The 15,202-nt window shown below is 43.3% G+C and overlaps 1 protein-coding gene across 1 annotated transcript; it reads left to right on the top strand.

Moving 5' to 3' along the window:
* Window positions 1-1,951: 1,951 nt before the first annotated feature.
* On the top strand, window positions 1,952-10,936 carry LOC135533111 (mimecan-like; the record flags this gene model as incomplete). The annotated part of the gene is made up of 5 exons (XM_064960521.1): window positions 1,952-2,042; window positions 4,356-4,520; window positions 7,990-8,192; window positions 8,569-8,661; window positions 9,592-10,936. Coding segments are annotated over 5 exons (723 nt in total), but the record flags the coding sequence as incomplete, so codon positions are not given.
* Between the last annotated feature and the right edge of the window lie 4,266 nt (window positions 10,937-15,202).

Genomic DNA, 15,202 nt, shown 5'->3' with positions numbered 1-15,202 from the left:
GTCTGTTCCCACCTAGAGAGAGGTAGCAGGTCTGTTCCCACCTAGAGAGAGGTAGCAGGTCTGTTCCCACCTAGAGAGAGGTAGCAGGTCTGTTCCCACCTAGAGAGAGGTAGCAGGTCTGTTCCCACCTAGAGAGAGGTAGCAGGTCTGTTCCCACCTAGAGAGAGGTAGCAGGTCTGTTCCCACCTAGAGAGAGGTAGCAGGTCTGTTCCCACCTAGAGAGGGTAGCAGGTCTGTTCCCACCTAGAGAGAGGTAGCAGGTCTGTTCCCACCTAGAGAGAGGTAGGGTCTGTTCCCAGAGAGAGGTAGCAGGTCTGTTCCCACCTAGAGAGAGGTAGCAGGTCTGTTCCCACCTAGAGAGAGGTAGCAGGTCTGTTCCCACCTAGAGAGGGTAGCAGGTCTCTGTTCCCACCTAGAGAGAGGTAGCAGGTCTGTTCCCACCTAGAGAGAGGTAGCAGGTCTGTTCCCACCTAGAGAGAGGTAGCAGGTCTGTTCCCACCTAGAGAGAGGTAGCAAGTCTGTTCCCACCTAGAGAGAGGTAGCAGGTCTGTTCCCACCTAGAGAGAGGAGCAGGTCTGTTCCAATCCAGAGAGAGGTAGCAGGTCTGTTCCCACCTAGAGAGAGGTAGCAGGTCTGTTCCAATCCAGAGAGAGGTAGCAGGTCTGTTCCCACCTAGAGAGAGGTAGCAGGTCTGTTCCCACCTAGAGAGAGGTAGCAGGTCTGTTCCCACCTAGAGAGAGGTAGCAGGTCTGTTCCCACCTAGAGAGAGGTAGCAGGTCTGTTCCCACCTAGAGAGAGGTAGCAGGTCTGTTCCCACCTAGAGAGAGGTCTGTTCCAGTAGCAGGTCTGTTCAGGTTCCCACCAGAGAGAGGTTCTGTTCCACCTAGAGAGGGGTAGCAGGTCTGTTCCCACCTAGAGAGAGGTAGCAGGTCTGTTCCCACCTAGAGAGGGGTAGCAGGTCTGTTCCCACCTAGAGAGAGGTCTGTTCCCAGGTCTCATTCCCACCTGTTTCCCAGAGAGGGGTAGCAGGTCTGTTCCCACCTAGAGAGGGGTAGCAGGTCTGTTCCCACCTAGAGAGAGGTAGCAGGTCTGTTCCCATCTAGAGAGAGGTAGCAGGTCAGTTCCCACCTAGAGAGAGGTAGCAGGTCTGTTCCCACCTAGAGAGAGGTAGCAGGTCTGTTCCCACCTAGAGAGAGGTAGCAGGTCTGTTCCCACCTAGAGAGGGGTAGCAGGTCTGTTCCCACCTAGAGAGAGGTAGCAGGTCTGTTCCCAGAGGTAGCAGGTCTGTTCCCACCTAGAGAGAGGTAGCAGGTCTGTTCTCACCTAGAGAGGGGTAGCAGGTCTGTTCCCACCTAGAGAGAGGTAGCAGGTCTGTTCCCATCTAGAGAGAGGTAGCAGGTCTTTTATTAATTTATTAAGTATTAATCCTAAATGTTACTCTACAGTATTAATCCTAAATGTTACTCTGCAGTATTAATCCTAAATGTTTTTCTACAGTGTTAATCCTAACAGTGTGACTCTACAGTGTTAATCCTAAATGTTTTTCTACAGTATTAATCCTAAATGTTACTCTACAGTGTTAATCCTAAATGTTACTCTACAGTATTAATCCTAAATGTGACTCTACAGTATTAATCCTAAATGTTACTCTACAGTATTAATCCTAAATGTGACTCTACTGTATTAATCCTAAATGTTACTCTGCAGTATTAATCCTAAATGTTACTCTACAGTATTAATCCTAAATGTTACTCTGCAGTATTAATCCTAAATGTTACTCTGCAGTATTAATCCTAAATGTTACTCTGCAGTATTAATCCTAAATGTTACTCTACAGTATTAATCCTAAATGTTACTCTGCAGTATTAATCCTAAATGTTACTCTACAGTGTTAATCCTAAATGTGACTCTACAGTGTTAATCCTAACAGTGTGACTCTATCCTCCACTAGAGAGAGGCAGCAGCGTTGTGGCTGGGAGAGGACTATGACTCCAGAATGGTTTTCCTGCCTGCTGATGAACCAGACGATGCCCCAGCCTCAGGTAAGATAGCTACTTTAGCTTTCTTGTTCCTCCCTCCCTGCCTCTTCCTCCCTCCCTTTTTCCCTCTGTCCATACTGGTCTCTCTCTGCCTCTTCATCCCTCTCTGCCTCTTCATCCCTCTCTGCCTCTTCATTCCTCCTCTTCTCTCTCCATCCATACTGGTCTCTCCCTTTGACTCTCCCTCTCTCCCTGCCTCACTCTCCATCTACCTCTCTCCCTGCATCTCTCCCTGTCTTTGACTCCCTGTCTCCCCATGCCTCTCCCTCTCTATTGCCTCAGTCTTTGACTCCCTGTCTATCCATGCCTCTCCCTCTCTACCTGCCTCAGTCTTTGTCTCCCTGTCTATCCATGCCTCTCCCTGCCTCTTCCTCTCCCAGACTCACTCTCTTTCTCCTTCCCTCTTCCTCTCCCAGACTCACTCTCTTTCCTGATGTACTGACTAGCTGTGTGGGGTAGCAAAGGGAACACACAGCAGCACTAAATGGAAGCTGTCATGCACCACGTCTGCCTGTGGGTGTGTCTGCATGTCTGTCTGCCTGGCTTGTCTGTCTTTCTGTCTGTTGTGTTTGTGTGGGTTTCCTGTCGGCCTGGGAGAAGACCAGACACACACACACACACACACACACACCAACGAAAGCAACCTTTGCAACTACAATAGCCTAAAAGTGCTATCTGCATGGCACAAGTAATTGTTCCAACAATTGTTTACAGACAGATTATTTAACTTATTGTTGGTCAGAAGTTTACATGCACTAAGTTGACTGTGCCTTTAAACAGCTTGGAAAATTCCCAAAAATGATGTCATGGCTTTAGAAGCTTATGATAGGCTAATTGACATCATTTGAGTTAATTGGAGGTGTACCTGTGGATGTATTTCAAGGCCTACCTTCAAATTCAGTGCCTCTTTCCTTGACATCATGGGAAAATCAAAAGAAATCAGCCAAGACCCAAAAATTTGTAGACTTCCACAAGTCTGGTTCATCCTCGGGAGCAATTTCCAAAATACTGAAGGTACCACGTTCACCTGTACAAACAATAGTACGCAAGTATAAACACCATGGGACCACATAGCCATCATACCGCTCAGGAAGGAGACTCGTTCTGTCTCCTAGAGATGAACATACTTTGGTGTGAAAAGTGCAAATCAATCCCAGAACAACAGCAAAGGACCTTGTGAAGATGCTGGAGGAAGCAGGTACAAAAGTATCTATATCCACAGTAAAACAAGTCCTATATCAAAATAACCTGAAAGGCCGCTCAGCAAGGAAGAAGCCACTGCTCCAAAACCACCATAAAAACGCCAGACTACGGTTTGCAACTGCACATGGGGACAAAGATCGTACCTTTTGGAGAAATGTCCTCTGGTCTGATGAAACAAAATATAACTGTTTGGCCATAATGACCATCGATATGTTTGGAGGAAAAGGGGGAGGCTTGCAAGCCAAAGAACACCATCCCAACCGTGAAGCACGGGCGTGGCAGCATCATGGTGTGGGGGTGCTTTGCTGCAGGAGGGACTGGTGCACTTCACAAAATAGATGGTATCATGAGGTTGTAAATTATGTGCATATATTGAAGCAACATCTCAAGACATCAGTCAGGAAGTTAAAGCTTGGTCACAAATGGGTCTTCCAAATGGACAACGACCCCAAGCATACTTCCAAAGTTGTGGCAAAATATCTTAAGGACAACAAAGTCAAGGTCCTTGAGTGGTCATCGCAAAGCCCTGACCTCAATCACATAGAACATTTGTGGTCAGAACTGAAAAAGTGTGTGCGAGCAAGGAGGCCTACAAACCTGACTCAGTTACACCAGCTCTGTCAGGAGGAATGGGCCAAAATTCACCCAACTTATTGTGGCAAGCATGTGGAAGGCTACCCGAAATGTTTGACCCAGTTAACCAATTTAAAGGCAATGCTACCAAATACTTATTGAGTGTATGTAAACTTCTGACCCACTGGGAATGTGATGAAAGAAATGCTGAAATAAATCACTCTAATATTATTCTGACATTTCACATTCTTAAATAAAGTGGTGATCCTAACTGTCCTAATACAGGGAATATTTACTATGATTAAATGTCTGGAATTGTGAAAAACCAAGTTCAAATGTATTTGGCTAAGGTGTATGTAAACTTCCCACTTCAACTGTAGGTTGGACATCTGTAAGATTCAAGACCCTTTAATGACACAAAAATCTGTCAGTCAGTCAATCCATCCACCCATCCATCCATCCATCCATCCATCCATCCATCCATCCATCCATCCATCCATCCATCCATCCATCCATCCAATGTGTGTTCTGTGTCTCCAGAGCTGCCCACATGCCTGCTGTGTGTGTGTCTGACCGGCTCTGTGTACTGCGAGGAAGTTGTTCCTGAGATGACTGCTGTGCCCACCCTGCCCAAGGAGACTGCCTACTTCTACGCCCGCTATAACAAGATCAACAAGATCACCAATAAAGACTTTGCAGAAATCGGTGAGTCGGGGTTGAAACATATAGGAAGTTAATAGATATGAAGTTCACTGATTTCACCAAATGTCCTGGTTGGATGATTCTCTCCTTGCTTATTTTCACCTGAAGCCAGATATCTTTTATATATATATATCTATCTGGGATATACAGGATTTGTAGAAACCTGGGAAGTAAAACTACTGGAACATGTCCAATATACAGTGCCTTGCGAAAGTATTCGGCCCCCTTGAACTTTGCGACCTTTTGCCACATTTCAGGCTTCAAACATAAAGATATAAAACTGTATTTTTTGTGAATAATCAACAACAAGTGGGACACAATCATGAAGTGGAACGACATTTATTGGATATTTCAAACTTTTTTAACAAATCAAAAACTGAAAAATTGGGCGTGCAAAATTATTCAGCCCCTTTACTTTCAGTGCAGCAAACTCTCTCCAGAAGTTCAGTGAGGATCTCTGAATGATCCAATGTTGACATAAATGACTAATGATGATAAATACAATCCACCTGTGTGTAATCAAGTCTCCGTATAAATGCACCTGCACTGTGATAGTCTCAGAGGTCCGTTAAAAGCGCAGAGAGCATCATGAAGAACAAGGAACACACCAGGCAGGTCCGAGATACTGTTGTGAAGAAGTTTAAAGCCGAATTTGGATACAAAAAGATTTCCCAAGCTTTAAACATCCCAAGGAGCACTGTGCAAGCGATAATATTGAAATGGAAGGAGTATCAGACCACTGCAAATCTACCAAGACATGGTCGTCCCTCTAAACTTTCAGCTCATACAAGGAGAAAACTGATCAGAGATGCAGCCAAGAGGCCCATTATCACTCTGGATGAACTGCAGAGATCTACAGCTGAGGTGGGAGACTCTGTCCATAGGACAACAATCAGTCGTATATTGCACAAATCTGGCCTTTATGGAAGAGTGGCAAGAAGAAAGCCATTTCTTAAAGATATCCATAAAAAGTGTTGTTTAAAGTTTGCCACAAGCCACCTGGCAGACACACCAAACATGTGGAAGAAGGTGCTCTGGTCAGATGAAACCAAAATTTAACTTTTTGGCAACAATGCAAAATGTTATGTTTGGCGTAAAAGCAACACAGCTCATCACCCTGAACACACCATACCCACTGTCAAACATGGTGGTGGCAGCATCATGGTTTGGGCCTGCTTTTCTTCAGCAGGGACAGGGAAGATGGTTAAAATTGATGGGAAGATGGATGGAGCCAAATTCAGGACCATTCTGGAAGACAACCTGATGGAGTCTGCAAAAGACCTGAGACTGGGACGGAGATTTGTCTTCCAACAAGACAATGATCCAAAACATAAAGCAAAATTTACAATGGAATGGTTCAAAAATAAACATATCCAGGTGTTAGAATGGCCAAGTCCAAGTCCAGACCTGAATCCAATCGAGAATCTGTGGAAATAACTGAAAACTGCTGTTTACAAATGCTCTCCATCCAACCTCACTGAGCTCGAGCTGTTTTGCAAGGAGGAATGGGAAACAATTTCAGTCTCTCGATGTGCAAAACTGATAGAGACATACCCCAAGCGACTTACAGCTGTAATCGCAGCAAAAGGTGGCGCTACAAAGTATTAACTTAAGGGGGCTGAATAATTTTGCACGCCCATTTTTTCAGTTTTTGGTTTGTTAATAAAAGTTTGAAATATCCAATAAATGTCGTTCCACTTCATGATTGTGTCCCACTTGTTGTTGATTCTTCACAAAAAATACAGTTTTATATCTTTATGTTTGAAGCCTGAAATGTGGCAAAAGGTCGCAAAGTTCAAGGGGGCCGAATACTTTCGCAAGGCACTGTATATAATACTACTGGAACATGTCCAATATATATATACAACTCCTGGAACATGTCCAATATATATATATATATATATATATATATATATATATATATATATACAACTACTGGAACATGTCCAATATATATATATATATATAGAACTACTGGAACATGTCCAATATATATATATAGAACTACTGGAACATGTCCAATATATATATAATACAACTACTGGAACATGTCCAATATATATATAATACAACTACTGGAACATGTCCAATATATATATACAACTACTGGAACATGTCAAATATATATATAATACAACTACTGGAACATGTCCAACATATACAATACTACTGGAACATGTCCAATATATATATACAACTACTGGAACATGTCCAATATATATATACAACTACTGGAACATGTCCAATATATATATACAACTACTGGAACATGTCCAATATATATATACAACTACTGGAACATGTCCAATATATATATACAACTACTGGAACATGTCCAATATATATATACAACTACTGGAACATGTCCAATATATATATACAACTACTGGAACATGTCCAACATATACAAGACTACTGGAACATGCCCTACATATACAATACTACTGGAACATGCCCTACATATACAATACTACTGGAACATGCCCTACATATACAATACTACTGGAACATGCCCTACATATACAATACTACTGGAACATGCCCTACATATACAATACTACTGGAACATGCCCTACATATACAATACTACTGGAACATGCCCTACATATACAGTACTACTGGAACATGTCCTACATATACAATACTACTGGAACATGCCCTACATATACAATACTACTGGAACATGCCCTACATATACAATACTACTGGAACATGCCCTACATATACAATACTACTGGAACATGCCCTACATATACAATACTACTGGAACATGCCCTACATATACAATACTACTGGAACATGCCCTACATATACAATACTACTGGAACATGCCCTACATATACAATACTACTGGAACATGCCCTACATATACAGAGGAATATTCATTCAGGGATGAAAGAAAGATAACAGATGGACATTTTCTTGGCCTTGCGGAGGGTCTGTAGACATCTAAATGCTTCCTTTAGTTGTGCATATGTTTGTGTTTGTGGATGTTATGTGGGCCCCGCGAGGCCTGGCCCTGGCCCTTTACTGACATAAGTAGAGGCACATCTGGATTTAAAGCTGGCGAAGCGGAATGTCTGGCAAACTCTCGGTCTCTATTCCGGTTTTAGATTTACACTGCAGAAGTTTAAACTCCCAGAAGGGTAGTTCTGAATCATCCATATTTCTGTGTGTACATTTGAAAAATAGTCAAAATATTGCATAACTTACTTTATTTACAGATAAACCATTGCTATTAGAGCATGAGGGCTATAGCTTAGCAGTGCCTTGTGTTAGATAAAACAGCATTTTCGCAATTTTACAACCTCTGATCGACAATTAAGTTCTATTCTTCTCCAATCTATTCTATGCCAGAGACTCTGAAGAGGATCAACCTAACAGGGAACCTGATCTCTGAACTTATGTTCTATTCTGATTCTAGAATTAGAGTATGTCCTTTGTCCTACTTTCTATTCCATTTTATCTCCAGTGACTCTGAAGAGAATCGACCTGACGGGAAACCTGATCTCTGAGATCCAGGACGGAGCGTTCTCCAAGCTTACCCTATTGGAGGAACTCAATTTGGCTGAGAACCATCTGGTCAAGCTGCCCATGCTGCCTGGCAAGCTCACAACCTTCAACGCCAACCACAATCAGCTCAAAACCAAAGGGGTCAAGGCCAACGCCTTCAAGGTATGTTTCAGTGTATTAAGGATTAAGTGTATTAAGGATGGAGTTGTAAAAAGGAATGAGAAATAATCCTTGTATACTGACTATTAAAAGTGCAAGAGGATATTTCAAGATGGATCATCATCAGCATATATTTAGAATATAATATATCTGGCGGAAGCGTGGCCTAGTGGTTAGAGCATTGGAGCTGTAACCGGAAGGTTGCAAGTTCAAATCCCCGAGCTGACAAGGTACAATTCTGCCCTTGAACAGGCAGTTAACACTGTTCCTAGGCCGTCGTTGAAAATAAGAATTAGTTCTTAACTTACTTGCTTCGTTAAATAAAGGTAAAATAAAAATATAATAAGGTTGGTGATTTGTGCTCTGTCTTTTGGTGCAGAAACTGAGGCAGCTGGTTAACCTGTTCCTTGGAGACAATAAGCTGGAGGCCGTGCCAGTGATCCCTGAGAGCGTCCGCATTATTCACCTACAGGTCAGTACCACACACTAGACTCAGACTGGACAGAATGAGTTCAACATGGAATGCATAGGAGTCTGAGTTTATCCTGACAGGGGTAGCGAAGTTTCAGAAAATTTCCCAGAAATCTGAGCTCTGATGAACTGAACTGCTCGTCCTGACCAGGAAAAAGAAATGATCAAATAGCTCTGCTGTCTTTATGTTCGTCAAAAAGCACTGCTCTCTGAGTGCTGTCTTGGGGCCTGAGTTTCTCCTGACTAGGATAGCGCTAATGTCTGGGCCCTGAGTTTCTCCTGCTCATACATGATCAAGAAAAACTCCTAGAGCAGGTACTACCCTTACCCAGAGATGGGCAACTGATGGCCCCGAACTCTGAATTTACTGTTGAGAGTAGAGGCTACTGGCTACTGGTAAAATGCATTTAGTTCATAAGAGAGTTAAAGCTGCAATGTGGCACTTTGTGGTCGACTCGACCAAATTAACATAGATATGTTTTTTATGGATCTGTCATTCTCATTGAAAGCAAGTTTAAGAAGTGGTAGATCTGTTTTATGTGCAGTATTTCTATGCTTCCCATCCTCAAGTTTAGTTTTTACTTTTGGTTTTGTCCACCAGCTTGAAACATAATAAAATACAATATTTTTGTTTATGGATAAATATATTTCATAGTTGTTTAGATGGTACAATAATTCTCTACACTGATTTTGTCACAAACGTATATTTTTGCAACCTGGAAATGGCGGAGCTGTTTCTGCATATTGCACCTTTAAGGACTTTAACAGCACAAATAGTTTGATTGCACAAATCACTTGACTGCATGTGTGTGTATGGATGTGCGTACCCTTGAACCACTGCGGTCCCACATGATTCATTACCCCATCAAAGTTGCCCATCCATGTCCTAGAGTAATAGTGATCCTGCCCTTCATCTCTCTTCTCTCTACAGAACAACAACATCACTGATGTCACCTCCGAGACGTTCTGTAATGGCAACAACACGTACTACGTCAGACCCAACCTGATAGAGGTGAGGTTGGATGGGAACCCAGTGCTGCTGTCCAAGTCCCCCGACAGCTTCACCTGCCTCAAGTCTCTCCCCGTCGGACAGTACCGCTAAACAGAAGACTCCCTGGGGAAAGGTTATTTCGCTAACTTTTCCAAAATTCCCAGGTTTTCCAGAAATCCTAGAATGAGTAGGGAATAAACAGGGAATCCGGAATACTCCAAACAGGATTTCTGTATAACTAGGGGATTTAGGAAACGTTTTCCAACGTTAATGGACTTCCTGGTTATTAAATAACATTACAGTAGTAAAACAGACAGCTTCTACAGGGCTTTCAGCCAGACAGACACATACTGAATAGATTCAACGCAATTCCCTATTCTACTTGACGAAGACAAGACCATCTGATATGACCGGTCGTCTACACAATACATTCCATTTCTGTCTGAACGTTTCTTCTGTAAAACATTGTGCCCACGTCTTTCAGAAGGTGGACTGGGACTGAAACGTTAGCGTGTCACGTTATCAAGCTTCCTCTCTGTGTTGTTTCTGATTTAATTTCCTTTACATTTAGACTGGTCTTGAACATACACTTGAACACATGAGCTACATGGTCTGAAGCCTTTGTAAATGCACCTTTTATTCAATGCTTCTGCATAATGTATGAATTATGACTTCTTCAAAATGTTGAGTCAAGCTTTTGGCTTTCTGAATTCTGTGAATTACCTTCATGTAAACTGGTTCTTAAGTAGAAGTTGACAATAAATGTATCTTTGAAATACGTAGCCTATAGTAATGTGAACCTAACGTGTCTCAAAATTGTAAGCTTTGATATTGAAATGGTGGAATCAGAGATGGTATGATCCTTTTCTAAAGTCCTTTTAGAAAGGGATCATTAGGGATTATTACCTGTGGTTACTACCTGTGGTTACTACCTGTGGTTATTACCTGTGGTTACTACCTGTGGTTACTACCTGTGGTTACTACCTGTGGTTACTACCTGTGGTTACTACCTGTGGTTATTACCTGTGTTTACTACCTGTGGTTATTACCTGTGGTTACTACCTGTGGTTACTACCTGTGGTTATTACCTGTGGTTACTACCTGTGGTTACTACCTGTGGTTACTACCTGTGGTTACTACCTGTGGTTATTACCTGTGGTTACTACCTGTGGTTACTACCTGTGGTTACTACCTGTGGTTACTACCTGTGGTTACTACCTGTGGTTATTACCTGTGGTTATTACCTGTGGTTACTACCTGTGGTTACTACCTGTGGTTATTACCTGTGGTTACTACCTGTGGTTACTACCTGTGGTTATTACCTGTGGTTACTACCTGTGGTTATTACCTGTGGTTACTACCTGTGGTTACTACCTGTGGTTACTACCTGTGGTTACTACCTGTGGTTATTACCTGTGGTTACTACCTGTGGTTACTACCTGTGGTTACTACCTGTGGTTATTACCTGTGGTTACTACCTGTGGTTACTACCTGTGGTTATTACCTGTGGTTACTACCTGTGGTTATTACCTGTGGTTATTACCTGTGGTTACTACCTGTGGTTACTACCTGTGGTTATTACCTGTGGTTACTACCTGTGGTTACTACCTGTGGTTATTACCTGTGGTTACTACCTGTGGTTATTACCTGTGGTTACTACCTGTGGTTATTACCTGTGGTTACTACCTGTGGTTACTACCTGTGGTTATTACCTGTGGTTACTACCTGTGGTTACTACCTGTGGTTATTACCTGTGGTTACTACCTGTGGTTACTACCTGTGGTTATTACCTGTGGTTACTACCTGTGGTTACTACCTGTGGTTATTACCTGTGGTTACTACCTGTGGTTATTACCTGTGGTTATTACCTGTGGTTACTACCTGTGGTTACTACCTGTGGTTATTACCTGTGGTTACTACCTGTGGTTACTACCTGTGGTTATTACCTGTGGTTACTACCTGTGGTTATTACCTGTGGTTACTACCTGTGGTTACTACCTGTGGTTACTACCTGTGGTTACTACCTGTGGTTATTACCTGTGGTTACTACCTGTGGTTACTACCTGTGGTTATTACCTGTGGTTACTACCTGTGGTTATTACCTGTGGTTACTACCTGTGGTTACTACCTGTGGTTACTACCTGTGGTTACTACCTGTGGTTACTACCTGTGGTTATTACCTGTACAGTAAAACCCCCAAAATTGTATTTGACTATGGCTGTGTTTTTATATATTTTAATATAATTAAAATACTTTAAAAAAGATTAAACCCTGCATGAACGACAACCAAACAAAAACCCATTGTTTTTCTGAGTGTAATTTGTAAACAACAACAGCCATTTACATTGACACGGTATAGAGAAGTGATTAAGAGCAAGGGATAGCTTTCTACACGATAACAAACTATGAACTGCAAGGAAAGCAAATGTCTCCGGTTTTAATAGTTTACCACACATTCAAAGACCTGGGTGAATAATGTTCCTTTAGGCCAGCCAACTTGGCAGACCACGACGCACTCCGAGTAAACAGGAGAATGGTTTCCAATCCATATTGCTCCTGCAGGTTGATTTCCTGTCTTGATATAAAACATGCTTTCAGATCTCCCCCCCCCCTCTAATACAGACACACAACTCACAATTATCTACAGCCACCCCCCCTCTCTCTAACAATCAGAAGCTCAATGCACATTTCTGTATCCTACTAGGCAAACTATTTCCACTGATATACAGTAAAACAGCACACCATCAGATATATGCTTTTCTAACAGGGTATAATAATAAGAGTATGTTTATACTGTTTAGCGTGATTCTCCAACAAGAATGTGATATCTGGCAAAATACATCACACTGAGCTACTGCTCATCTGTAAGCTTGACAGCTTGGCTAGGCTATAAGAGGGTAGGCTTGGGTATAGGAGGTTGGCTAGGCTATAAGAGGTAGGCTAGGGTATAAGAGGTTGGCTAGGTTATAAGAGGTAGGCTAGGGTATAGGAGGTTGGCTAGGCTATAAGAGGTAGGCTAGGGTATAGGAGGTTGGCTAGTTTATAAGAGGGTAGGCTAGGGTATAAGAGGTAGGATTGGGTATAGGAGGTTGGCTACGCTATAAGAGGGTAGGCTTGGGTATAGGAGGTTGGCTACGCTATAAGAGGGTAGGCTTGGGTATAGGAGGTTGGCTACGTTATAAGAGGGTAGGCTAGGGTATAAGAGGTAGGATTGGGTATAGGAGGTTGGCTACGTTATAAGAGGGTAGGCTTGGGTATAGGAGGTTGGCTAGGTTATAAGAGGGTAGGCTAGGGTATAAGAGGTAGGATTGGGTATAGGAGGTTGGCTACGCTATAAGAGGGTAGGATTGGGTATAGGAGGTTGGCTACGCTATAAGAGGGTAGGCTTGGGTATAGGAGGTTGGCTACGCTATAAGAGGATAGGCTAGGTTATAAGAGGTAGGCTTGGGTATAGGAGGTTGGCTAGGCTATAAGAGGGTAGGCTAGGTTATAAGAGGTAGGATTGGGTATAGGAGGTTGGCTAGGTTATAAGAGGGTAGGCTTGGGTATAGGAGGTTGGCTAGGTTATAAGAGGGTAGGCTTGGGTATAGGAGGTTGGCTAGGTTATTAGAGGGTAGGCTAGGGTATAAGAGGTAGGATTGGGTATAGGAGGTTGGCTACGCTACAAGAGGGTAGGATTGGGTATAGGAGGTTGGCTACGCTATAAGAGGGTAGGCTTGGGTATGGGAGGTTGGCTAGGTTATAAGAGGGTAGGCTTGGGTATAGGAGGTTGGCTAGGTTATAAGAGGGTAGGCTAGGGTATAGGAGGTTGGCTACACTATAAGAGGGTAGGCTTGGGTATAGGAGGTTGGCTAGGTTATAAGAGGGTAGGCTTGGGTATAGGAGGTTGGCTAGGTTATTAGAGGGTAGGCTAGAGTATAAGAGATAGGATTGGGTATAGGAGGTTGGCTACGCTACAAGAGGGTAGGATTGGGTATAGGAGGTTGGCTACGCTATAAGAGGGTAGGCTTGGGTATAGGAGGTTGGCTAGGTTATAAGAGGGTAGGCTAGCGTATAAGAGGTAGGATTGGGTATAGGAGGTTGGCTACGCTATAAGAGGGTAGGCTTGGTTATAGGAGGTTGGCTAGGTTATAAGAGGTTGGCTAGGTTATAAGAGGGTAGGCTAGTGTATAGGAGGTTGGCTAGGTTATAAGAGGTAGGATTGGGTATAGGAGGTTGGCTACGCTTTAAGAGGGTACGCTTGGGTATAGGAGGTTGGCTAGGTTATAAGAGGTAGGATTGGGTATAGGAGGTTGGCTACGCTATAAGAGGGTAGGCTTGGGTATAGGAGGTTGGCTACGCTATAAGAGGTAGGCTAGGGTATAGGAGGTTGGCTACGCTATAAGAGGGTAGGCTTGGGTATTGGTGGTTGGCTACGCTATTAGAGGGTAGGCTTGTGTATAGGAGGTTGGCTAGGTTATAAGAGGGTAGGCTTGGGTATAGGAGGTTGGCTAGGTTATAAGAGGGTAGGCTAGGGTATAGGAGTTTGGCTAAGTTATAATAGGGTAGGCTAGGGTATAAGAGGTAGGTTTGGGTATAGGAGTTTGGCTACGCTATAAGAGGGTAGGCTTGGGTATAGGAGGTTGGCTAGGTTATAAGAGGGTAGGCTTGGGTATAGGAGGTTGGCTAGGTTATAAGAGGGTAGGTTGGGTATAGGAGGTTGGCTAGGTTATAAGAGGGTAGGCTTGGGTATAGGAGGTTGGCTAGGTTATAAGAGGGTAGGCTTGGGTATAGGCGGTTGGCTAGGTTATAAGAGGGTAGGCTAGGGTATAAGAGGTAGGATTAGGTATAGGAGGTTGGCTACGCTATAAGAGGGTAGGCTTGGGTATAGGAGCTTGGCTAGGTTATAAGAGGGTAGGCTACGGTATAAGAGGTAGGATTGGGTATAGGAGGTTGGCAAAGCTATAAGAGGGTAGGCTTGGGTATAGGAGGTTGGCTACGCTATAAGAGGGTAGGATTGGGTATAGGAGGTTGGCTTCACTATAAGAGGGTAGGATTGGGTATAGGAGGTTGGCTACGCTATAAGAGGTAGGATTGGGTATAGGAGGTTGGCTAGGTTATAAGAGGGTAGGCTTGGGTATAGGAGGTTGGCTAGGTTATAAGAGGGTAGGCTAGGGTATAAGAGGTAGGATTGGGTATAGGAGATTGGCTACGCTATAAGAGGGTAGGATTGGGTATAGTAGGTTGGCTACGCCATAAGAGGGTAGGCTTGGGTATAGTAGGTTGGCTAGGTTATAAGAGGGTAGGCTAGGGTATAGGAGGTTGGCTAGGTTATAAGAGGTAGGCTAGGGTATAGGAGGTTGGCTACGCTATAAGAGGGTAGGCTTGGGTATAGGAGGTTGGCTAGGTTATAAGAGGTAGGCTTGGGTATAAGAGGTTGGCTAGGTTATAAGAGGGTAGGCTAGGGTATAGGAGGTTGGCTAGGTTATAAGAGGGTAGGCTTGGGTATAGGAGGTTGGCTAGGTTATAAGAGGGTAGGCTTGGGTATAGGCGGTTGGCTAGGTTATAAGAG

This window comes from Oncorhynchus masou, unplaced genomic scaffold, assembly GCF_036934945.1.
Source record: "Oncorhynchus masou masou isolate Uvic2021 unplaced genomic scaffold, UVic_Omas_1.1 unplaced_scaffold_2224, whole genome shotgun sequence".
NCBI classification, from domain to species: domain Eukaryota; kingdom Metazoa; phylum Chordata; class Actinopteri; order Salmoniformes; family Salmonidae; genus Oncorhynchus; species Oncorhynchus masou.
This window is presented reverse-complemented; position numbering and strand designations above follow the sequence as displayed.